Here is a 24,564-nt window from a genome sequence, read left to right as displayed (position 1 = left end):
ACTGGACCACTGTGTTTGTACTGGACCACTGTGTTATACTGGACCACTGTGTTTGTACTGGACCACTGTGTTTATACTGGACCACTGTGTTTATACTGGACCACTGTGTTTATACTGGACCACTGTGTTTGTACTGGACCACTGTGTTTGTACTGGACCACTGTGTTTATACTGGACCACTGTGTTTATACTGGACCCCTGTGTTTGTACTGGACCACTGTGTTTGTACTGGACCACTGTGTTTGTACTGGACCACTGTGTTTATACTGGACCACTGTGTTTATACTGGACCACTGTGTTTGTACTGGACCACTGTGTTTGTACTGGACCACTGTGTTTGTACTGGACCACTGTGTTTATACTGGACCACTGTGTTTGTACTGGACCACTGTGTTTGTACTGGACCACTGTGTTTCTACTGTTTATACTGGACCACTGTGTTTATACTGGACCACTTGTGTTTATACTGGACCACTGTGTTTATACTGGACCACGGTGTTTGTACTGGACCACTGTGTTTACACTGGACCACTGTGTTTGTACTGGACCACTGTGTTTATACTGGACCACTGTGTTTGTACTGGACCACTGTGTTTATACTGGACCACTGTGTTTATACTGGACCACTGTGTTTATACTGGACCACTGTGTTTATACTGGACCACTGTGTTTGTACTGGACCACTGTGTTTATACTGGACCACTGTGTTTGTACTGGACCACCGCTTCTATCGCTCCATCCTCCTAGATCCACACTGGGATGCCAGTGGGCGGGGGGGGGGACATGACAAATTCTTGGGGCTCAGTGTTTGTGGGGGGCCATAGTGCAGTGCAGGGGGTCCAGTGGATACAGAAGGTGTTAAAGTTGCATCCAATAATAGAAGAGAGGTGTAGAAGCTGGGAGTCGAATGTTGAAAGGATGTTACATTTGGTTGTTTCTACGCTGCGACAGATGGACAAATCGGAAACGTCAGTTTATGTAGGGTCCACAACGAGTCTACTCTCATGGGCCCATGACTGGTAGCGGCGCCCCTGTATCCACATGCTAATTTAATTGCTAAATTGCTGCTACATAAAAAAAAATGAGTGAAATTAGAACTAGGCACCGAGTGATAATGAGCATTTTTAAAGTAATAAACCACATATTTATCTGTAATAATTATAATAATGGATTAGATTTCTACAGTGCTTTTCTGTGAACACATACTCCCGGTGCGTCCAGTGGATCCAGTCTTCATTCGCTCTCACACTCTCCCTCTGGTGGAGGTAAACTGCATCTGCATCCACAGCTGTCCTGGGGGGGGGGGCAGACTGACGGAAGTGTGGCTGACAAGTCACACCTACGGCCCCTCCCACCACCAACCAGTACGTTCATAGGCCAGTGTGAGTAGCACAACAGCACATGACGAGGACAGAGTGGGATTCGTACTGCCAACCCTTCGGTTACTGGACCACACCAGCCCGTTCTGTAGTTTTTGGACATTGTTCTGTTCTGTTGCTCTATCAGCATCAAATATAAAGTGAGAGAGTCTTTCAAGTCCGCACTTTCAAATGCACTTGTCTCCAGTGGTCTACGCGACCGACTTCGCCCTACCCTAACCCCAACCCTTTACCCCTACCCCTTGGCCCTCCCCTCACCCCTACCCCCCACAAAGTAAATCCTTACATTGGGTGTGTCTTTGGTCACTGCTGCTCTGTTTTCTGTGTTTTCCTCCACCTCACCCACTCATGGGTCAGATGGGAAATTTGTCAGACCCCTGTGTTTGTAGTGTGGTCCTAGAAAATCTCAGTTTGGAGGGTCAAACAGCCCTCCCCCTTAGCCCCTCCCCCCCTTAGCCCCTCCCCTCCAACTCACTACCTCTTCATGTGAACCAAAACCAAATGTATTGTAGCGTAGGTGGAAGTTGGGCAGGAAGTTAGCTCAGTGTAAGGTATGAGTACAAGATGTGCTTTTAATTTTGACAGGCAGGAAGAACCAAACTGGTACAAACATAGCAGGATAGCCATTGCTCTGCCAATGGCTCTCACTCAGGGTGCAACTTTACAAATTACAAAAATACAGAAAAAAATAAACCAAAAAGTCCAATAAACATTGCCCTACACATATTAAGTCAAAACTAGTGCTAACACAATAACCCCGCTGAATTTTTGAGCATAAAAATAACACATTTACAGCATAGTACCCATTACCCATAATGCACTGCAGCAAACATGCCACAGTATGTTATGTAAAAAAGTACAACAGTAATCCTTAACCTTGGAGTGAGAACACCGTTAAGTGTGTAGTTTTCCAGTATCACAGACGGCAGTGGGATGTGAAAGGCTCAGCTGTTCAGCAGGATCATTTGTTCTGTTCAGTGTGTTGGATGTGCACTGCTTTAAAAACACACACACATTCTGTAGATTTCTTATATTGTGTGTGTGTGTGTGTGTGTGTGTGTGTGTGTGTGTGTGTGTGCGTGTGTGTGTGTGTGTGTGCAGTGGAGTGAGTGAAAGTCCTTTGGTTGGATTTCCAGACAGTCTGTACATGTCTGGAATATTTCTGTCCAAAAGCACAAAGATCTCTGTCCGTTGTGGTCCATTATGTTCCAGTTTTCTGTTTTTGTTTCTGTTTTTTTTTCTCACAGTGTCAGTTTTTCAGTTTTATTGCCGTCTCAGTGTGTGGCTGTTGTACGCTCAGTGGAATATCAGTACCATCCCCCTCCCCCTCCTACTATCAGTGTGATCAGGTGACGGTGCCCCCCCCACACACACACACACACACACACACACACACACACATATACTGGGACCTGTGTCAGCTCTGTCTCCCATCTGAAACAGAATCGTGTCCTCTAACACATCCACCTCTGTAATCAGTGATTAGCACCTTCTGAAGGCCCTGGAACCAACCACCTCCATCTGATCACACAAGACAGAGTGTGTGTGTGTGTGTGTGTGTGTGTGTGTGTGTGTGTGTGTGTGTGTGTGTGTGTGTGTGTGCAGCATAAGTGCAGATGTGTAGGTGGACGCTAATGGAGAGGTTTGTACTTAACTTTAAGAGAACAGGCAGAAATATGAGAACTGATATGAACACACACACACACACATATATTATATATATGTTGTGTGTGTGTGGTGTCGGGCATCACACTAACTCCATACACAGCTGACTGTTACAGTTGATCATATTTATGTATTTTTGCTCAGTCAACAGACTAGTGGAAAACTGTGAGTTGATCAGACCAATATTTTGGCAGATTTTAGTCATTTTAGATACAACAGCCTCACAATCATGTTGCTATGGCCATAATCACGTTGCCTTACACTTAGAACAATGGGTAATGTTACTAAGGTGTCACATGACCTTCTTGGAGTGACCAGTTCTGAAGTTCAAATCCTGGGTGTTTCCTGTTCCAGTGCAGATCACAGAACAGCAGAACCTCACCACTGCTGCGTGGAACATCCTCCTCTGTTAACTACCACTCACACACCCTGGACACACACACACACACACACACACACATGTTCACAACCATCCACTGTGTGATTAATGAGCGTCCGCTGGTGTTGGAGGTTTGGATCTGCTGGGGGGGGGGTCTGTGTGCATTCTAGATCACAGCCTTTCTGTCCCAGTGTCGGTATCTGAGCCGCTGGGCCACGTTCACAGATAGGTATGAACCCAGATGGGATCAGAGAGGGGAGGAAAGTGGGGGGGAGGGGCTGAAGGAACCACGGTAAATGCAAGGTGGTCTTAAGGCGAAGACACGCCGACCTGACTGCCGAGCAGAATCACAATCTCTTAACTCTTTCCCCGCCAGAGCATTTTGCAGTGAGTTGGTCACCAACCTTTTGGTCATGTTCACTAATGTTTGAAGGTCCACTGAAAACGTTGTGTGAGGAGTATGTGACCGCTGAATACACCAACAGCTCAAATGTGCTTAGAGGTCTTATTTCTGTCTTTGTTCATATTAAATCAGTCTCAGTGAATCCAAGGAACTTTGTGTTGGTAAATGACAGTTGTTCAAATGGACAGGATTTCAGTTCTGTTCAACATGTTGATGCTCATATGAACTATGTTTTCAGCTCCAAAATGAACCATTTCAGCACAATTAATGCTGTATTTTCATGTCACAAATGGACAAGTTCTATTTGAACTGAACTGAGCTGAAAAACAAATCTTCTCTTCTTTTAGATTCCTCAGTTTTTCTTCCCAGATTCTCTCCTCCATATCACATGTTTTATTTGTACAGGTTCAGTCTGGAGTATGGTGCTGATCCATCCTGCTTCTGTTCCACCAATACATACATGAAGAATGGCACACAGCACTGTTTACATCAACACTTTTACAATAAGAAGCATTTTTAGACACAAAGAACAATTCTAGATTGTTCTTTCCTCTTTAGTCTGATGCTAACTATCCAATAATAATAGTGCTCCTAGTTTTTGCACCAGGATCATTAGTGTAAACGCTGACATGGCTGCAGAGCATCAGTATGATGGGATCCACAACAACCATGTCACATCCGTCCACTGACACATTTAGTGTTTTTGTGTCAGCTGGGATTGTTTTAGATCCACAATACCAACATTTATGAAGAATGTAAGGGTTAAGGTGGACGTTTGGGTCTGTAAGGGAAAGTTTAGCTCAGGTGGACAATGGCAAAGAGCCTATTGTCTAATATTTGTTCCTTTTTCAGTGGTTCCTGCAGACTCATTAGCCTGTCGTTCATTGGTGGATGCATTGATCTGCAGATCTGGCCTGGACTCACTTTAGCAGGAGCCGACAGCTAAAGCAGGTTCTTTGACTTTGACAAACCGCCATAATCCCATCTCCTGTTCTGGACGTCCTGCTGAGGCCTGCGGGTTTCCTTATTATTCAGAACTCTGTGGTGGTTCCTGCTGAGCGGATTTCAGCTGTAGTCCGTCAGTCTTGGACCGGTCACTGTGGGAAGGCGGCACAGTTGGGTTTGACATGACAACCTGACCCATGTGGAGCTGTCCTGGGTTTATCTATAGCACTGCCTCTCAGGCTTTTTCTGGTAGCCCCCCATTGGAGGACAAAAAACCTCCAGTCCCCCTTTGGAGGACAAAAACCTCCAGTCCCCCCTTGGAGGACAAAAACCTCCAGTCCCCCGTCAACCCCCTCAGCATTGTGACAGTGGTGCAATTCTAAGTTTTATTGAAAAAACATGCATATTGTAACAATACTTTTTGCTTTTCCCTCGAATAATTTTTTGTTCAAATCCGACTATAATGGACGTTCTGTGTCCGGTGCGTCTTTGTCCGACACGTGTCCCAATGTTGCAGCACAGGAGGGCATACGGGTGCAGTGCCACTGCTGCACCACAGGACGGCGTTATCATATAATATCATATAATGGCACCACAGGTACAATGCCGATAGTTACAAATAACTTAGATTTTTGCTTGAATAACACGAATAAACTCAACTCGGAGAGCGCAGACCTCCGCCAAGACAGATCCCGCCCCCCCCCCCCCGATCATCACCACCAAAATGTAATCCTTTCTTCCTTGTGCCAGTATCAGCATTTCCTGAAAATTTCATGAAAATCCATCCATAACTTTTGAGTTATCTTGCTAACAAACAAACACTCAAACATACAAAACAAAGTGATCGCAATACCTTCTGGTGGAGGTAAAAACATTTTCGTTAACTGAAATAAATAAAATTATAATTAAAAGAAAACCATAACTAACTGAAACTGTATTATGTGCTTATAAAACTAACTAAAATGGATAAAAATTCTGGATCAAATTCCCTTGGTTTTGGTCTTGTCAATGTCAGATTGATGTAAATGGATTTCTTTGTCTCTCTCAGTTTCTGGTGCTGTCTCCATACGACACTTTTTGCTCCATCACTTGTGTTCACTTGTGGTTTCCAGTCGTCTTCTGGTCCCCACTCTACCTGGAAACATGGAGACTAAAGCAGCAGAGTCCTGTCTGGGATTGATTTGAATAGGAGCACAGAGAAGAAGAAAAAAGAGACCACTGAACTACAACTGAACTACAACTGAACTACAACTGAACTACAACTAAACTACAACTGAACTACAACTGAACTACAACTGAACTACAACTGAACTACAACTGAACTACAACTAAACTAAAACTGAACTACGACTAAACTACAACTGAACTACAACTGAACTACAACTGAACTACAACTAAACTACAACTGAACTACAACTAAACTACAACTGAACTACAACTGAACTACAACTAAACTACAACTGAACTACAACTGAACTACAACTGAACTACAACTAAACTAAAACTGAACTACGACTAAACTACAACTGAACTACAACTGAACTACAACTGAACTACAACTAAACTAAAACTGAACTACAACTAAACTACAACTGAACTACAACTGAACTACAGCTGAACTACAGCTGAACTACAGCTGAACTACAACTGAACTACAACTAAACTAAACTGAACTACAACTAAACTACAACTGAACTACAACTGAACTAAAACTGAACTACAACTGAACTACAACTGAACTACAACTAAACTACAACTGAACTACAACTGAACTACAGCTGAACTACAGCTGAACTACAACTAAACTACAACTGAACTACAACTGAACTAAAACTAAACTACAACTGAACTACAACTGAACTACAACTAAACTACAACTGAACTACAACTGAACTAAAACTAAACTACAACTGAACTACAACTGAACTACAACTAAACTACAACTGAACTACAACTGAACTAAAACTAAACTACAACTGAACTACAACTAAACTACAACTGAACTACAACTGAACTAAAACTAAACTACAACTGAACTACAACTAAACTACAAGTGAACTACAACTGAACTACAACTAAACTACAACTGAACTACAGCTAAACTACAACTGAACTACAACTAAACTAAAACTAAGCATTTAGAAAAAAATTAAACTAATAAAAACTATCAAACCTGCTCTCAAATCGAATTAAAATGAACTGAATTAGAGAAAAGAAAGACAAAACTAACTAAAACTAAACTAGAATGAAAAATCCAAAACTATTAGAACCTTGGTCTGTTCATTGACCAAAAATACATAAGTATGATAAACTGCAGCAGTCAGCTGTGTACGGATTTAGTGTGAATCTCTGGACACACACACACACACACACACACACACACACACACACACACACACACACAGAGGCCACTTGGCTTTGATAACATAAATGGACAGATGATGTCATCGATGGAAAACCTGCTAGCTCAACGCCAATGGATTTTCAAGTAATTTTGCTGGTGGAATAAATTATTGAGAGTTTGGATGGATTTGCTTCCATTACTTGGATTGAACGGTGAATGGAGTCCAAAACTCAGCCTTGGCCATCAGTCTTCATCTGGTTTTAACATTAGGACAAAATCCAATCAGTTTTCAGTCTGGGAGTGTGAGTTTTTGTCCCATGCATATCGTTCGGTGAATATTGAATAGTGAATCTGCCCACTACCCACTGATGCACAGGAAACAGCAGACTGTTGTAAATGAAACCCCTGAGGTCAGAGATTTGATCGAAGCAGAAATGGACCAGCATCATCCAGTCTGGTGTGTGTTCTGTCTACAGTGAAGGGCTGGAGGTGGTGGAGACTGATGATGGGGATGAACCCAGCTCCACTTTTCAAAACCTTCAGTAGATGGTCCACGGAACTAACCGGCAGCATTCCTCAAAAACACAGGAAACCTGTGGGAAAAGGGGAAAACCTGCCGTTTAGTTGCACAGAAACAACTGTTGTCTGTTCTGTAGATGAAATTCCCTTCAGCTGTTCATTTCAGTACAACATCCACTAATATAAGTCAGCACCTTTACTTCCATCCTTCCACTGGATAATTAACGCAGTGATTAATGATTCATCTGAAACAAGTTCTTTAACTGATTCAACCCGCATTACATCAACAAAGGAAATTACTTTCGTGAGTCGTCATGTCCTTGACAAACTGATCTCATGAAATCGCATTGTATGACACGGCAGTTCTTATGGCATTTGGCGTGCTATACGTACGCGTTTTCCACCTTTTGCGTGTTATTCGATGCCATTTGATCACGTGTCAATTTATGCCAAGATCTCTGGTTTACATCGCTGTCAGCCCTAACCCTAACCCTCAGTGTGTGGTATCTGACGCAGCCTGAACACGCATGTAGAAGCTTATAATGTGTACTGATAACACGGCAATTAAAAGGGACGTGTATATTTACACCAGTCCTGATATTACAATCTGTAACCAAAGCCAGGTTTATGCCGCTCAATTTTAGGCTATTCCAGAAAGATGACGACAGCAATAGTGTTCATTGTGGCATAAGTAAATAAATCAATAAGTAAATAATGCTGTTCCTACGTCAGACAGTATAGAGGTACAGAGTATAGAGGACAGCTGTTGTCCTGGTATCCAGACCAAACATGACCTGGTGTAAATGCCAGCGTCAGGAAGGTATTATTACAAATACACAGCGCTGCTACAACCTACATTTGTTCATTCATTCATTCGTTTGTTTTGAGCAGAAGAACAAACTAAACATTTTTTGCGCACATGGAACTAATATCAGAGCAAATTCATTAATGAACAAAGGTGATCAAGACAAAATAGTAATTTCCATGAACACTAGTAATAACGAAATAAATTCAATATGTTCTGCTCAAAAAGGGGTGGGAAGAAGAAAACGTATGAAACCCCACCCCCATCTGACATTTATACAACAGAACACATGACGTATACTTCCTTAATGATATAATAACATCTGTTTAGAGTCTTAATAATGTAAATAACAGAAAACAGATTAAAACTGATGTAGATTACATTTAGTAACTATCTAAATGATAGTCTGCAGAACTTTTAATACAATATATTTCATCAATAATCATATACTAACAATGGTAATGGAAGTGACACATACCCACGTGGTAAACAACGACAAGCACAAACCACCAAAGATGAGAAACAGATCATAGAACTTTACTGTGAGGTCTCAGTCCGTAAGAGCCTTAACATTTACCCCTAGTACCTTTAAGGCGACTACATCATCAAAAACTGACACAGAACAAAATCAACCGGACTGCAGGATGAGCTAAATTATTCTACGTTTTAAAAACAGGTAAATATAAGTAATTCTCCTGACCACAGTTCTGGAGAAGATCCAGAGGAGGTCTCTGAGCTCCTGATGTGCTACGTGCTAATGCAAAGCTTGTGACATATTTATTTACTTCTTTTGGTCCGGTATGGTAATGGTTTTGCGTCGTTTCGTCAGGTACATATTTGCCTGGGTTCTGTTTGTTTTGACTTCCTGGACATGTAGTTTTACACTTGGTTTTGTTTTCATTTTGATTTAGCTTTGGATGTATTTAGTTTGGTTTGTCTGACTTTATATCTAGTTGTGTAGTGTTAACCATTAAGGCTGTTATTATTTAGAAGGGGGCGGGAAATATCAGGTTTTCTTCATCCTGCTCCTTTTCGATCATGGCTGTGTACATGTTTGTTCACCTGATGATTATTGAATGTCTACTGATGAAAAGCACAACCATGAACCAAATATATGAAATGAAAAAAAAAAAAAATGCTAATGCTAATGCTAGGTCCAGCCTGTGTATTAGGATGGATAAAATGCAGACACTGAATTTCCCTATGAGATAATAAATCAGTTGAACCTTTAAGTATTTATGAACACAGCCACACTACAGACACTCTATTGTACAGATTTTAATGCGCTGTAATAATAGTTTTATTTTTACCATAAAATTCACGTTGCCATTTTATGCCCAGTTTTAAAACTATTTCCAGTGTGTTGTGGTCTGTCGTCATCGTTCATCATTCCTCTAATATTTATTTTTACTGCAGTCTGGTGGTCGTATAATCTGCTTTTATGAATCTTTGTATTGGACTGAAGGGAACTGCTCCACTTATGTGAGTGTTTCATTGTTTCAAATGAAGGTTTTACCCTGGATAAGACTGGACTGATGTCTCCTGTAGGTGACACATGCATTAGGCCAAATAGAAGTCTGTAGAATAGGGATGTAATGATTACCAGTTTAACCATAAATCGTGGTAAAATTACAGACGGTTAGTATTACCATTTAAATTCTAATTCTCATGATAACTGTGTTTGATTATCGCACTTTTAGGGGAAAAAAACCCTATGTAAAGATCTGCTTTAATGTCAAATATTTGAGTATAGTTTTAATTTATTTACAATTTTAATTTTCTATACCTAATATTTGGAACCAATATTCACTTTTAAGTCTGTGAAAAGGTTTGTTAAGCATCTGTGTGTTATTTATGCAATAAATTATATACATTTTTCAAATTGGATTGATATCTTTTTGGTTTTTATAGTAGGTTAAAGCAAAAAAAAATAACAGACAGATGATATAGATGAAGTTGTGCTGAAAAAACAGATCCCAAACATGGGTATAGTAAACATGTGTTTCTATAGTATATAAAGGCCAAATCAAAAGGACTGAAAAACAGACAGAATAGGCTCAGACCACTAAGGGTTAATATGGGAATGTTTCTGACACAGAAGGGACAGTGGGACTGTTATTGTATTTGGTTTTTGTGTGGTTGTTTTTTTTAAATACAACTTGGTTCAATTCTTTCAGTGTGTGTATTAGTATTTTTTGAACATTTTGAGCACAATTTTAACAATATCGTGACAATAATGATAACTGTGATCATTTTGGTCACGATAACCGTGATATGACATTTTCATCTGGTTCCATCCCGACTGTAGAAGTCTGTAAAAGTCTGTGTGGTTTCTGTTTTACAGAATGGACTCTTAGGCCCAATCCCAATTCTCCTTTTCACCCCTCCCCCTTGGCCCCTCCCCCTTTGCACTAGGGGTTGAAACATTCTCCTCTGAAATGGTCCAGCCCTTCCAGACCTGTTCCGTCATCATCAGTCATCGATGTCACTATAAACAGATGTTTGAACTTTGTTCATCTCCATGTGCTCAGCAGCTGCAACTAGGGCTGGAAGAAAATATCACTTCTGCAGTATGTCACGATATTTCATTTCACAATACTGTATCGATATTAAACAGTACTGTATGGATATTTTCTGGTATTTATTCAAATGCAGATATTGTGGAGGTTCATTCGAGTTTTTTGTTTCTATTTTATTTCTTCTTATTTCACACTCTTTTATTCAATAATGTTGGTTCCTTTGTTGGATTGAACGCAAATCCTGTTCTGATGTTAGTTGTGAACAAATAGAATCTGAACATTTGAACAGGATCTGAAACTGGAATGTCTGGAAAACAGAATTTCACTTTGAACACAGTTGGAACATTTGGTGATAGAACATTAGATCCTGTTGGGATCAAATACAAATGTGTTTAATATTTGTGCAGATTTCTGCTGGAATTCAATTCTTCAAGGAAAAAATCATTAAAAAAAAAAAAGAAACAAAACAAAAAATTGCCTTTTTAACAGTATCATGATATATTGTGATATATCCTGTCATGATCCTAGTGTTGTGGTTTGTATCATACCTCCAGATTCTCGCTCATACGCAGCCCTAGCTGGAACCGTCTCTGTTCCGTGGGCTTTGGACATCTGTTTACGTCTATCAACCGCAAACCACAGAAATGTGATGTCTAACACATTGAAACGGCGTTAAACGGACGATCACATGATTAAGAAGAAGTAAATCCATACATTTGTGTGTTTCTTTGGTCACTGCTGCTCTGTTTTGTTGTGTTTACCTCCATCTGACCCATGATTCCAACTGAATTATGGGAGATTTCGTTTGTATTGTGGTCCTGAAAAATCTCCATTTGGAGGGTTAAACAGCCCCCCCCCCCCCCCCCCTTTAGCCCCTCCCCTTTGACTCTTTGAGAATCAGGACACTCCTACCCCTTCACATGAACCCACAAAATAGAGGGGTAGGACTAAGGGGGAGGGGCCACAGGGTGAAATGTGACTGAGCCATAATCTTTGAGAAAACTGTGGAAGTTCTTTTTCTGTTTCTGTTTCTTCATGTGTGGAATTGGATGGTGTTTGTGTGGAAGTGTCTCTTGGGGGAAAAATGGCAAATCAAATTGGGGCCAGGAGCCTAAATTCTCTAATCGCTGTCATCGACTTCCATAATGAAAGTCAATGCGGTGTGCGTTGAGCGCCGCCCCTCACGGGAGCGTTGGTTTTTGATTAGCGCTCATGCGGCAGAGAAAGGCTGAGTGCACCGGAGCTTTAATTGTGTCTGTGAATCACTGCGCTGTGACTCCTGACAGGAAAAGCTGATATGACCCACCGACTCCGCTCTCCAGAGAACATGTGCAGTCAATTATGGCCGCCCGGGTCGATCGCATACTCAATTGATCGTGAGGTTGTCATGTGCGATAGCGGGTCCCTTGACTCAAACATGTCAGTGCATCGACGCAGTCAAGTGGCCTGTTTGGTTTAGTACACAGGTGTTAAACATGCGGCCCGGGGGCCAAAACCGGACCGCCAAACAGTCCAGTCTGGCCCGCAGGATGAATTAGTGAAATGCAAAAATTACCCTGAAGATATTCATTCATTTATTTATTTAGAACATGCAAAGAAACAAAATAAAACAAAACAAAGCAAATTAAGACAAAAACAAAAGAACATTTAAATGAACAGAATCTATCTTCAGCACATACAAGTCTGAAATTTGCAAAAGGAGCAGGAAGACGAAGAATAAACAGATTTAATCCAACCCCTCAGTGCTTTTACACCTTTATCACTAACTGAATACAAGAATCAAACTCTACTATTTTCCTAATTTTAGCATCGAACCACAGCTAACCCATACTGCAGTAACTGAATTCCACACACCAGTCTGTTCATGTCAGTGCAGTCACACAAACAGACTCAACTGTTCAACAGTTTAAGTCAATAATTCCAGCAGATTTATCAGGTCAACATCCTCCATAAACAAACAGGCCTCAGTGTCATTATTAAATACTGGACCTCACAAGAATCAATTCTTTATGTTTTTTTAAACTGAATTATGTTTGATATTTGTTTTATCTCCACACAACTTGTTCCACACTTTTCCTCCACAAATGGTCACACAGAAACTTTTTAACATAGTGCGTACTTTATGAATGTTTACATTACATTTTCCCTGTAATTCATAGACTCGCTCTCTTTCACAAAACATTTCTTGAATATTGCCCGACAGTCAGTTACTCTTTGCTTTTGTCACTGGTGTCCAAATCCTTGTAATTAAGGTTCCACATACACACACATACAGTCCAATTAGATTTCCAGTGGATCAGAACCAGTCAAATATGATCAGAATAACCTATAGCCTAAAAAATGACAACCCCACATGTTCTCTTTCTTTTTTTGGTGTCAAAAAGTAAAATTACATGAAAATGTTTACATTACCAAACTATACTTTTACAATAAATGTGACTAACCTGAACAAATGTGTCCAACCTGAAATGTCTGTATTAAATTCAGTCCAGTTTGAACTCTTTTCTTCCTGTTCCTCAGTGTTTAGTGTCTTTGGAGATCTGATCCAGAATGCACATGGACTAATGAGAAGTGGAGGAAGAAGACAGAGAAATTACACTGATTTTACTGAAGAAATTTCAGTCTTTCAGGTTATTTACATCTTTTTTTTTTTTTTTTTTTAATGATGTAGCCTTAAATCACAGGGGTCAAACATGCGTCCTGGGGTCCAAATCCGGCCCGCCAAAGGGTCCAATCCAGCCCATAAGGATGAATTTGTGAAATGCAAAAATTACACTTCAGATATGAACAATCACTGGTGTTAAAAACCCTTTTAATTCAGGTTCCACATACAGACACAAACATTCCAATTAGATTTCAAGTGCATCAGAACCAGTAAAATTTGATCAGAATAACCTGTAAATAATGACAACCTCAAATATTCTCTTTGTTTTTTTGGTGTAAAAAAGTAAAATTACATGAAAATGTTTATATTAACAAACTATACTTTTACAAAAAATGTGAATAACCTGAACAAATATGAACAAACTGAAATGTCTTAATAAAAGTAAATCCAATTGTACGATTAGTGTGATTGTAACGCACGTGTAAATGATAAACTGAGACAGAATATTGTTAAAATTGCTCTTGTTCTTCTTAAGACATTTCAAGTTGTTCATGTTGTTCAGATTTTTAAGGAAACGTTGTAGATGTAAACCTGATCATTATATAATTTGACTTTTTTCACTGTTCTTATTTTACTGGCTCAGCCCACTGCAGATCAAACTGGGCTGAATGTGGAACTGAACTGAAATGAGTTTGACAGCCCCTGGTTTAGTACCTTCTGCAAACAGTACCTATTTAAGTCATTTGCTTAAATAATTAAAACGGTGGCGATAAGGTGGGCAGAGTCAGAGCAGGAGCTGCGGTTTAATGGGAAAACTTCAGCTCCTCCGACAGTTGTTGACGTCGTCAGCAGTGTGGCTTAGGGACTCCATGCCGTATCTCTTTTCATTTCTCACTCATGTTGTTAAAGTCAACACCGTCTAGAGCAGGGTTCTAAACTCCTGTTCTTTCAGGTTCCACATTCAGTCTGATCTGATCTGCAGTGGACCCAACCAGGAAAAGAAGAACAGAAGAACCTAGAAATAATGACAACTGACAATTAATGTCTGTGTTTTAGTGCAAAAAAATCCATTAAATGGTGAAAATACTTACTTTTATAAACTATCCAAACAAAAAAGATGTGAATAACCTGAAAAAACTGACATTTCTTCAGATAAATCAGTGTAATTTTCTCAGTCTTCTTCCTCCACTTCTCATTAGTCCATGTGCATTCTGGATCAGATCTCCAAAGACACTAAACACTGAGGAACAGGAAGAAAAGAGTTCAAACTGGACTGAATTTAATACAGACATTTCAGGTTGGACACATTTGTTCAGGTTAGTCACATTTTATTGGTACAGGAGAGTTTGGAAATGGAAAGATTTTCAGAATTTAATGTGATTTTTTTGCACTAAAACAAAACAAACATTGTCAGTTGTCATTATTTCTCGGTTCTTCTGTTCTTCTTTTACTGGTTGGGTCCACTGCAGATCAGATCAGACTGAATGTGGAACCTGAAAGAACAGGAGTTTAGAACCCTGTAGCCAGTTAAAGTGAAAAAAATAAGAGATCAGATCAGATAGATGAATTTGTGCTGAAAAAAAAAAAACAGATCCCAAACATGGGTATAGTAAACATTTGTTTATATAGTATATAAAGGCCAAATCCTAAATACTGAAAAACACCCATAATAGGCTCAGACCACTAAAGGGTTCATTAAATGTAGTGTGATCCTGTTCCTGGTTCAAACTCTGACCTGAACAGTGTTTACAGACCAGGCGTCACCTGTGACTGATGCTGAAAACTGACATGTGGCTGGATTTGCACACACGTCTGTTGTGATGGGGTTGATTATATTTCAGTCTGGCCTTTCCTGCTGAATACCAACTGAAACCAAATACAGCCAAAGCACAACACAGCACTTCTACACCCCCACCCCCCCAGGGAACGGGCTTTAAGTGCAGACTAAAAGGTTTTTGGGGTTTCCGTGTCTGGTGGATCACAGGGAAATGCAGCAGAGTAGAGTGAGAACGGTCTGAAGCTGAAGGACTGAAGTGTGCTGGTGTGTTTTCACGTGCAGTCGGTGTTGGGCGTCCACCTTCAGAAGACCTTCAACCGTCACAGTGGATGTACGGGCTGAGTTCAGACAGGTGCATGCTGGGAAATGAGTGAAGGCAGGGGAAACAGGAAAGGCTGCTGCTCTGTGATGTGTGAAAGACGGGAGAGAGGAGACGCTTCTTTACTTCGGTTTCAAATCCACTTCCTGCCGCTGCGCTGACACAGTTCCACTTTTTGTGGATGTTTTTGTTTGTGAAGTTTTTGTCCGTCAGATGAATGTCAACTTTATCCACTTTTACACTGAGGGTTTTGTTGTTGTTGTCTCCTCAGGTCTATGAGAGAGGAACCAACGTGGAGCAGTTCGTGACCCGCTTCCTGCTGAAGGAATCGGCCAATCAGATCCAGTCTCTGCTCAACTCCGTAGAGAGCGCCGTGGACGCCATTGACGAGCAGCACAGCCAATCAGGGTGAGGCTTGAGGGGTGAGGGGTGAGGGGTGAGGGGTGAGGGGGAGGCACCGCAGTGTCCATGTGTGTGTAGGGATGGAACCATAGGAACATTTCATATCATTATTATTATCAGGGTTTTGTTGAAATTGCGCTGAAAATGTTCCAAAAGTATTGACACACTGAAAGAATTGAACCAAGTTGTATTTAAAAAAAAAACAACTCAGATAACAGACACAGTGGATTTTCTGTGACAGAAACATTTAAATATTAACATGTGAACATCAAACACACAAATGTGTTTTAAAGATGGAAGCGTCTGGACAGAGTTTAAGCAAATTCCAGATCAAGTTTGAGTTTGTTTTTCAGAGAGAGAGAGAGAGAGAGAGAGAGAGAGAGAGAGAGAGAGAGAGAGAGAGAGATAGGACAGAGGGTTCTCCCTCTCTCTCTCTTTCTCTCTCTCTTTCTTTCTCTCTCTCTTTTCCCTCTCTCTCTTTTGCTCTCTTTCTCTCTCTCTCTCTCTCTCTTTCTCTCTCTTTCTCTCTCTCTCTCTTTCTTTCTCTCTCTCTTTCTTCCCCCTCTCTCTTTCTTTCTCTCTCTCTTTCTTCCCCCTCTCTCTTTCTTTCTCTCTTTTCCCTCTCTTTCTCTCTCTGTTCTCCGTCTCTCTTTCTCTCTATCTCTTTCCTTCTCTCTTTCCCTCTTTTTTCTTTCTTTCAACTAGAGTCACATGACCAAACTAGAAAAGCACTCTGAGAGCGCAGACCTCCACCAAGGCAGATCACTGCCCCCCCACCCCCACCCCCCCATCACCACCAAAATGTAATCATGTGTTCCTTGTGCCAGTATCAACATTTCCTGAAAATTTCATCCAAATCTGTCCAGAACTTTTTCAGTTATGTAGCACACAGACAGACAAACCCCCATGAAAACAGAACGTCTTTGTCGGAGGTAAAAACAAAAACAGATGTTGATGGATGTTACAACAAGAGAAGAAGAAGAGTTGTAAGAGTTCAATCCCACATGATGATAGTAAAGACTGGACAGCCCCTTTAACCCTGAAATGAGACGGATCTTCCAAATTCACTGGATGGGTCCAAAAAAATCCCTTGAAAAACCAGAGTATTATTGGATAGTGTGTATTTTAGTCCAAAAATGCTCCATTCAGGGGAAAAAATGAAAACTCCAGAACATGTAAATTCACCCCTGACAGAATTACAGGACAAACTGAAACATGTAAACCAGGGTTTTTCTACTATCGCATTTCTGAAGTGAATGGAAACGTGTTGCATTGATTACGGCAATTATGGGATTACGCCCAGATATCAGTTTTTATATGGTCATGTAAACAGGCTCAGTGTCCTTTAATGTATGTGGAAATGAACAAAAATAGTCTCTTGCTTGATAAAGGGTTAAACCCAGTGTGCCTGTCAGTGTTTTTGGCTGATCTCTGTACATTTCCTCTCAGTCCTGTGTCTTCTTTTATTTGATCGAATTCCATTTTTCTGTGTTTTTTCAGTCATTTACCTGCTAAGGTCAGTCCACGGGTGACCGAAAAGCGCTACGACAACACCGTCCCTGACTACCCTCCGAACAACAGAGTCAGCGCCAGGGAGGCAGTGAGGACCATTAACACTGCTGCAGGTGACACACACACACACACACACACACACACACACACACACACTTGCGCTCATGTTTGCAGCCTATCTGTCGTGTCCTCGTTTGTTTAGCGTCTTTTCCGTCTTTTTTTCGTGTGAGGAAATCAGTCTGACTGTGACTCAGACTCAGCACTTTTTTCATCCAAAATAATTACACCCACTCTTTCTTTCTTTCTCTCCACTCTGCACGTTTTATTCTGAATCCTAAAAAAAAAAACCCTCTCAATCATCCACCTGCAAAAGTCTGATGGAAACTTCCAGCCAATGAGGCGGTGCAGATAAACTCAGATGAAAGGGAACAGCAGGACAATGGGACGGATTAAAGCTGCAGAGGTGAAGGCTCAGAGCGAAAAGAGTTCAAGTCCCACCTGTGAGTTCACATGAGGCTCGTCAGCATTTACACCTGAAATGTGCTGGTGATGCTGTTTTACAGCTGGAATATAAACGCTGGACTGTAAACGCTGTTCGTACATCTGTGTGTGTTGTTTACTGAGCAGCGAACACACACAGATCGATGGAAGCTGCTGAAGCACAGATCAGTGAAAGGCTCTGACTGTGTTTCTGTGTCTGTCTGCGGGCTCAGGCTGGTGTCCAAACATTCATGTGCTTCTGTCGAATGTGGACCCCATTCCTGACTTCTACTGGTCCCAGACTAAGGACCAAAGTGTTGAAGGGCCTGGTGGACCGGAAGTGACAGAGTACAGAGCAGATCAACGCACAGGGCCTGATTCACGACAGGTTTGCATGTGTGAAAACGTGCAATCTTGACTGTGCACGCAAAAACACGTCGAAGCTGATCTGCGAACAGGGCACACCCAGGTTTGTGCCTCTCAAATGGTCAAAACAGCTCATGTAACCCATTCAGCGTTTACCCTGATGAACATGAAATATGGGCGTTTCTGCCAGAACGAGCAAAATTACTGGGAGGAGTAAATGCAAATATTTATTTAGCACATGCAATGTGATTGACCAAACCTGAAACTGGTTGCGGTGGCAGATTTTGCGTCTATATTTAGTGCGTCTGAAAGGCAGGTTTGAACTGGAACAGCTGCACCATAAACTGACTGAGGAGGCGGGGCTTAGGCCCAACCAAAGGTAACGCAGAGAACCAATCTGATCTGATCACAGCAGCATTTATGGAGTGAAGGGAGAAAAAAAGAAGAAGAATTTGAGACATTTGCCCCCCCCCACACTTTATGGGCCTGCCCCCCCCATGCCCGGTTCCACCAGTGGCACATCACCATTAGACCAGGACCCACTACTGACAGACGACTGACTGTCTGTCACTTGTGCATGTGTAAGGAAGGCCGAACAGGACGGGTTCAAAGGACTGCACAACACACACACACACACACACACGCACACACACACGCACGCACACACACACACACACACACACACACACACGCACACACACACGCACGCACACACACACACACACACACACACACACACACGCACACACACACACACACACGCACACACACACACACACACACACACACACGCACACACACACGCACGCACACACACACACACACACACACACACGCACACACACACGCACGCACACACACACACACACACACACACACGCACACACACACACACACACGCACACACACACACACACACACACACACACACAAACAAAAAATGTTTTTTTTTATCATGCCCTCGGACTTAAAAGTTTTCATTCACCATACATTCACCATGCAGAGCGACATACAGAGAGAAGGGATTTATTTCACCAACTAGAAGCACTCAGAGAGCACAGACCCCCACTCAGGCAGATCAGTGCCCCTCCCCCAAATCCTCATCCAAATCTGTCCATAACTTTTTGACTTACCTTGCACACACACACACACACACACACACACATAGACAACGCTGACAAAAACAGAACCTCCTTGGCGGAGGTAATAACACACTTCACCACTGATAAACAACAACAACCTGTGCACCCCTCGTGTTGCAAAAGAACATCTTCATATTCATCAGTGCTGGCGTATCCCAGAGCAGTTTATACAGTCCATTGTCTCCATGACAACAACCAGTAGCGCAAGCAAAATCCTCATTTAATTAGGGCGGTCTCCAACACTTTGCGCTTGTTGTCATTTGCGGAGGTAATCTTAGTTGATCACCTCTGACACACAAACCAATAGCACACGCATGTTTTAGCGTGAGCAAGCACATTTCCACCTGTTACCTGTGATCGTAGTAAATCAGGCCCATAGTGGGTTAGCAGAGTTAATATGCACTGGATGATAATGATGTGACTGCGATGGAAGGAAAACTAAATAAAACTGGATGCTGTCTTTGGGGGGGGCCCTCTACTCTCATTTGTGTGTATTATATAAGATTTTTTTGTTTATTTATGATATGACTCCACCCCCCATCGTTTTTGTTGTTATGGTTGTTTTTGCCTAAGACACCACTGTTTGTTTGTTTGTTTGTTTGTGTGCTTATCTCTGCTGGTTTGTGTATATTCGCTTGTTCATACTAACATGTTGTATGTGTGAAGGAACAGAAACTATTGTATTTTTTGCTACGTATGCCAGAACCTTCCGTACATGTTTTCCAAATCAGTAAAGTTGGAATAAGAATAAGATCATACCAGAAGGTGGTTGTACTGTGAAAATATTTATCAGATGCTTCGCATCCTGTTTAAAAATCGAAATGACACAGATGCGTTTAAACATCAGCAGAATGAGTCCGCTTCCCTTTTCAAATATAAAATATCTGTACTAACTGTAGTTCAGAATAATATTTCCAGTTGTCATCCTTCATTTTTTGTGTTTCATGGCAGCATGTGTTAGAAACTGCTGCTGAAGCTGAAGCTGAAGCAATAGTTTGTTAATGCAGTGTCTTCAGCAGTAGTTTGTTGGTGCAGTGTCTTCAGCAGTAGTTTGTCGGTGCAGTGTCTTCAGCAGTAGTTTGTCGGTGCAGTGTCTTCAGCAGTAGTTTGTCGGTGCAGTGTCTTCAGCAGTAGTTTGTCGGTGCAGTGTCTTCAGCAGTAGTTTGTCGGTGCAGTGTCTTCAGCAGTAGTTTGTCGGTGCAGTGTCTTCAGCAGTAGTTTGTCGGTGCAGTGTCTTCAGCAGTAGTTTGTCGGTGCAGTGTCTTCAGCAGTAGTTTGTCGGTGCAGTGTCTTCAGCAGTAGTTTGTTAATGCAGTGTCTTCAGCAGTAGTTTGTCGGTGCAGTGTCTTCAGCAGTAGTTTGTCGGTGCAGTGTCTTCAGCAGTAGTTTGTCGGTGCAGTGTCTTCAGCAGTAGTTTGTTGGTGCAGTGTCTTCAGCAGTAGTTTGTCGGTGCAGTGTCTTCAGCAGTAGTTTGTTGGTGCAGTGTCTTCAGCAGTAGTTTGTTGGTGCAGTGTCTTCAGCAGTAGTTTGTTGGTGCAGTGTCTTCAGCAGTAGTTTGTTAATGCAGTGTCTTCAGCAGTAGTTTGTTGGTGCAGTGTCTTCAGCAGTAGTTTGTCGGTGCAGTGTCTTCAGCAGTAGTTTGTTGGTGCAGTGTCTTCAGCAGTAGTTTGTTGGTGCAGTGTCTTCAGCAGTAGTTTGTCGGTGCAGTGTCTTCAGCAGTAGTTTGTCGGTGCAGTGTCTTCAGCAGTAGTTTGTTGGTGCAGTGTCTTCAGCAGTAGTTTGTTGGTGCAGTGTCTTCAGCAGTAGTTTGTCGGTGCAGTGTCTTCAGCAGTAGTTTGTTGGTGCAGTGTCTTCAGCAGTAGTTTGTCGGTGCAGTGCAGTAGAACTGGAGTCTCTGAGCTCCCACAGTGCAGCTGTTGTCACAGACGTCATTGATCCAGTGAGTGATGACCAGATCAGACAGTGATCTGCTGTGTCTTAAACTGTGTCCGTCTGCGGTGTAGTTTTTCCACAGTTCAGACCCACTGTACGATAGCAGACTGACATCAGCTGGAGTACAGACCTCCACCCACAGTGGAGTTTTGTGTGTTGGAGTTTCCTGGACATGGTTTCAGGTGTCCAGTCTCAGTTCCTTTGGTTTGTGTAAACATGTGTTGTTTTGTTGGTTTTTTTTCTTGTGTGTTTGTTGGAACTCAGACGCTGCCGTCAGAGCAGACAGGCTGTGACAGTGATGACTCTATTCTACTGGACCCTCAGGATTCAGACCAAACAGCTGGAAAAAAACAGAGCTATTTATGCTGCAGTCAGACACATTATGCACTAAAGCTTTTTATAGTCATATGTTAATAAAAATAAAAACAAGTACACGACAGATGCCAACCAAGGTTCCAATAGTTTTGGATTTTTCATTCTAGTTTAGTTTGATTTAGTTTGGACTTTTTTTCTCTAATTCAGTTCATTTTAACTCGTTTTTAGAGCAGGTTTGATAGTTTTTATTAGTTTTCATTTTTTTCTAAATGCTTAGTTTTAGTTTAGTTTTAGTTGTAGTTCAGTTGTAGTTCAGTTGTAGTTCAGTTGTAGTTTAGTTGTAGTTTAGTTGTAGTTCAGTTGTAGTTTAGTTGTAGTTCAGTTGTAGTTCAGTTGTAGTTTAGTTGTAGTTCAGTTGTAGTTTAGTTGTAGTTCAGTTGTAGTTCAGTTGTAGTTCAGTTGTAGTTCAGTTGTAGTTCAGTGGTCTCTTTTCTCTTCTTCTCTGTGCTCCTATTCAAATCAATCCCAGACAGGACTCTGCTGCTTTAGTCTCCATGTTTCCAGGTAGAGTGGGGACCAGAAGACGACCGGAAACCACAAGTGAACACAAGTGACGGAGCAAAAAGTGTCGTATGGAGACAGCACAGAAAACTGAGAGAGACAAAGAAATCCATTGAACATCAATCTGACATTGACAAAGACCAAAACCAAGGGAATTTGATCCAGAATTTTTATCCGTTTTAGTTAGTTTAGTAAACACACAATACAGTTTCAGTTAGTTATGGTTTTTTCTTTTAATTGTAGTTTTTATTTATTTCAGTTAACCAAAATATTTTTTCAATTCTAGTTTTGGTCATTTCGTTAGTTTTCGTTAACGATAATAACCTTGATTGACCCCATATTTAACGTTTGTGGAAATGACCAAAAATAGTCACTTTCCCAATAAAGGGTGAATGGTTCAGAACAGCTGGCAGAGGCGGTGCAGGCCCATCCACATCTCCACTCTGCTGTTCAGTATCTCAGTAGCTCAGAGGGGTTCTATTTTCTCAGGCGGAGTGATACAGCGCTCTGACAGGCGACAGATGTTTGGACTGTGAATGAGGAGGAAGTCGAACCCCTGTCAGCGTCATACGTCACATTTACACTCAGTCGACATGAATGGATTCCAGTTTTGTGCCACACATCAGCTGAGCCTTTGTCAGTGTGTGGAGAACAAACCGCTGCAGATTCTGACTCGTGCATTTGGAGTTTCCCTTAAAGCTGACGTTTGTCGTCCTTTCAACACTTTTGACGCCGGAGTAGAAACAGAAGAAGAGAAGGAGAGGATCCAGCACCGCCCAAACTGACAGGAACACAGACGGTTTTCTGCAGATCATACACAACACAACGTCACCTGAACCAAGTACGAATGCTGATACAGGTTCCATGACGCAGATTTTTAATGTTCTGTTGTCCTCATTAATTAATTAATTAATTAACCTTCTTTATATGAAGGGAAACTGGTTTTCCTGCCTGATAAAAGATGCATCACAGATTTATGAAAGAATGAATGACTCAATCAGTTTGTACATTTTTTTGCATGTGCAGTGAGTTTGCACGTTTTAATACATGCAAACCTGTAGTCGATCCGGTCCGCTGGATGTGTTTATTTTCAGTTCTCTCAGTGGTTCTGTTCACTCTACCCCCTGTATGGGTTTTTTTTCCCTGTGTATGTTGGACCGTACACTGTTGTTTGTTACAGGATCATTTACAGTATACTGTTAGAAGGATCTTTATTACCCAGAAGCCCTTGGTGCTTTATTGTCCCTGTACGTCTCTGTCAGCCGGATCACCTCCTGTCTATTCTACCGTATCCTTCCACAGGAGTCTGCGTCAGGTCAACAGTGTCCACGTATCCTTGAGTGAGACATGTCAGAGAAATACTGCTCAGCTCCTGTTTATCCTGGAGCTCAGACGGGTTCATCAAGAAGTGAACTGACAGGTTCATCAATAAGTGAACAGGAAGGACTGAGCTCCAATGAGGAGGTCCATCCTGCTGGTGTCATGATGGTGTTCAATCTGATGGAGTCAAAGCTGGTGGTTAAAGCTGCTCAGCTGTGCACACCTGTGACCGTTCACATTTCACACATTAACCAGGGACGTAAATTATCCATTAATCCATTCGTTCATTCATTTATTCATTGATTCATTTAATCATCAGTTGGTTGACTTTATTGATCAATTAACGATTAATTGATAAGTGCTGATTTTTCTGAGAACCTGAATTTCTCTTTCGATACGGTCTTCATGAAAAACTCATGTCATGTTCCTAAATGATTGGTTTATTGAACCATTGGATACAGAACAGACAATGACATTTATGGAGCAGAACGAAAGAAATTCAACAGAGACATAAAATTAAATAAATGGATCTGAAGAGGAGCAGTTTAGAACAAACGGACATTTAGGAGTTTGCATCAGTGACATGATGGAGGCAGATTTAAGAAGAGACTGTGGAGCCTTTGGACAAGACATGGAAAAGGGCAATTATCCAACAATTAATAATCTAATCGAGCAAATTCTTATCAACAATTAATTGATGGTTGATAAATTGTTTGCACACCTAATATTAACCCTTTCATGCATTGTTGGCATCAAGGTTATTATCGTTAATGAAAACTAACGAAATGACGAAAAGTAGAATTGTAAAAACATTTCCGTTAACGGAAATAAATAAAAACTATAATTAAAAGGAAAAACCATAACTAACTGAAACT

At 41.4% G+C, this 24,564-nt stretch overlaps 1 protein-coding gene across 1 annotated transcript in view; it reads left to right on the top strand.

The window, feature by feature from the left end:
• necab2 (N-terminal EF-hand calcium binding protein 2) overlaps positions 1 to 24,564 on the top strand; it is an 80,430-nt gene that overhangs the window by 40,366 nt on the left and 15,500 nt on the right. Inside the window, exons 3-4 of the mRNA XM_030136610.1 lie at positions 15,931 to 16,067; positions 17,562 to 17,686. Coding sequence (XP_029992470.1) covers positions 15,931 to 16,067; positions 17,562 to 17,686 — 262 coding nt within the window. The remainder of the gene's footprint in view (positions 1 to 15,930; positions 16,068 to 17,561; positions 17,687 to 24,564) is intronic.

This window comes from Sphaeramia orbicularis, chromosome 6 (assembly GCF_902148855.1).
Source record: "Sphaeramia orbicularis chromosome 6, fSphaOr1.1, whole genome shotgun sequence".
Classification (NCBI taxonomy): domain Eukaryota; kingdom Metazoa; phylum Chordata; class Actinopteri; order Kurtiformes; family Apogonidae; genus Sphaeramia; species Sphaeramia orbicularis.
Note: the sequence above shows the minus strand (reverse complement) of the source record. Positions and strands in the feature narration are given on the sequence as shown.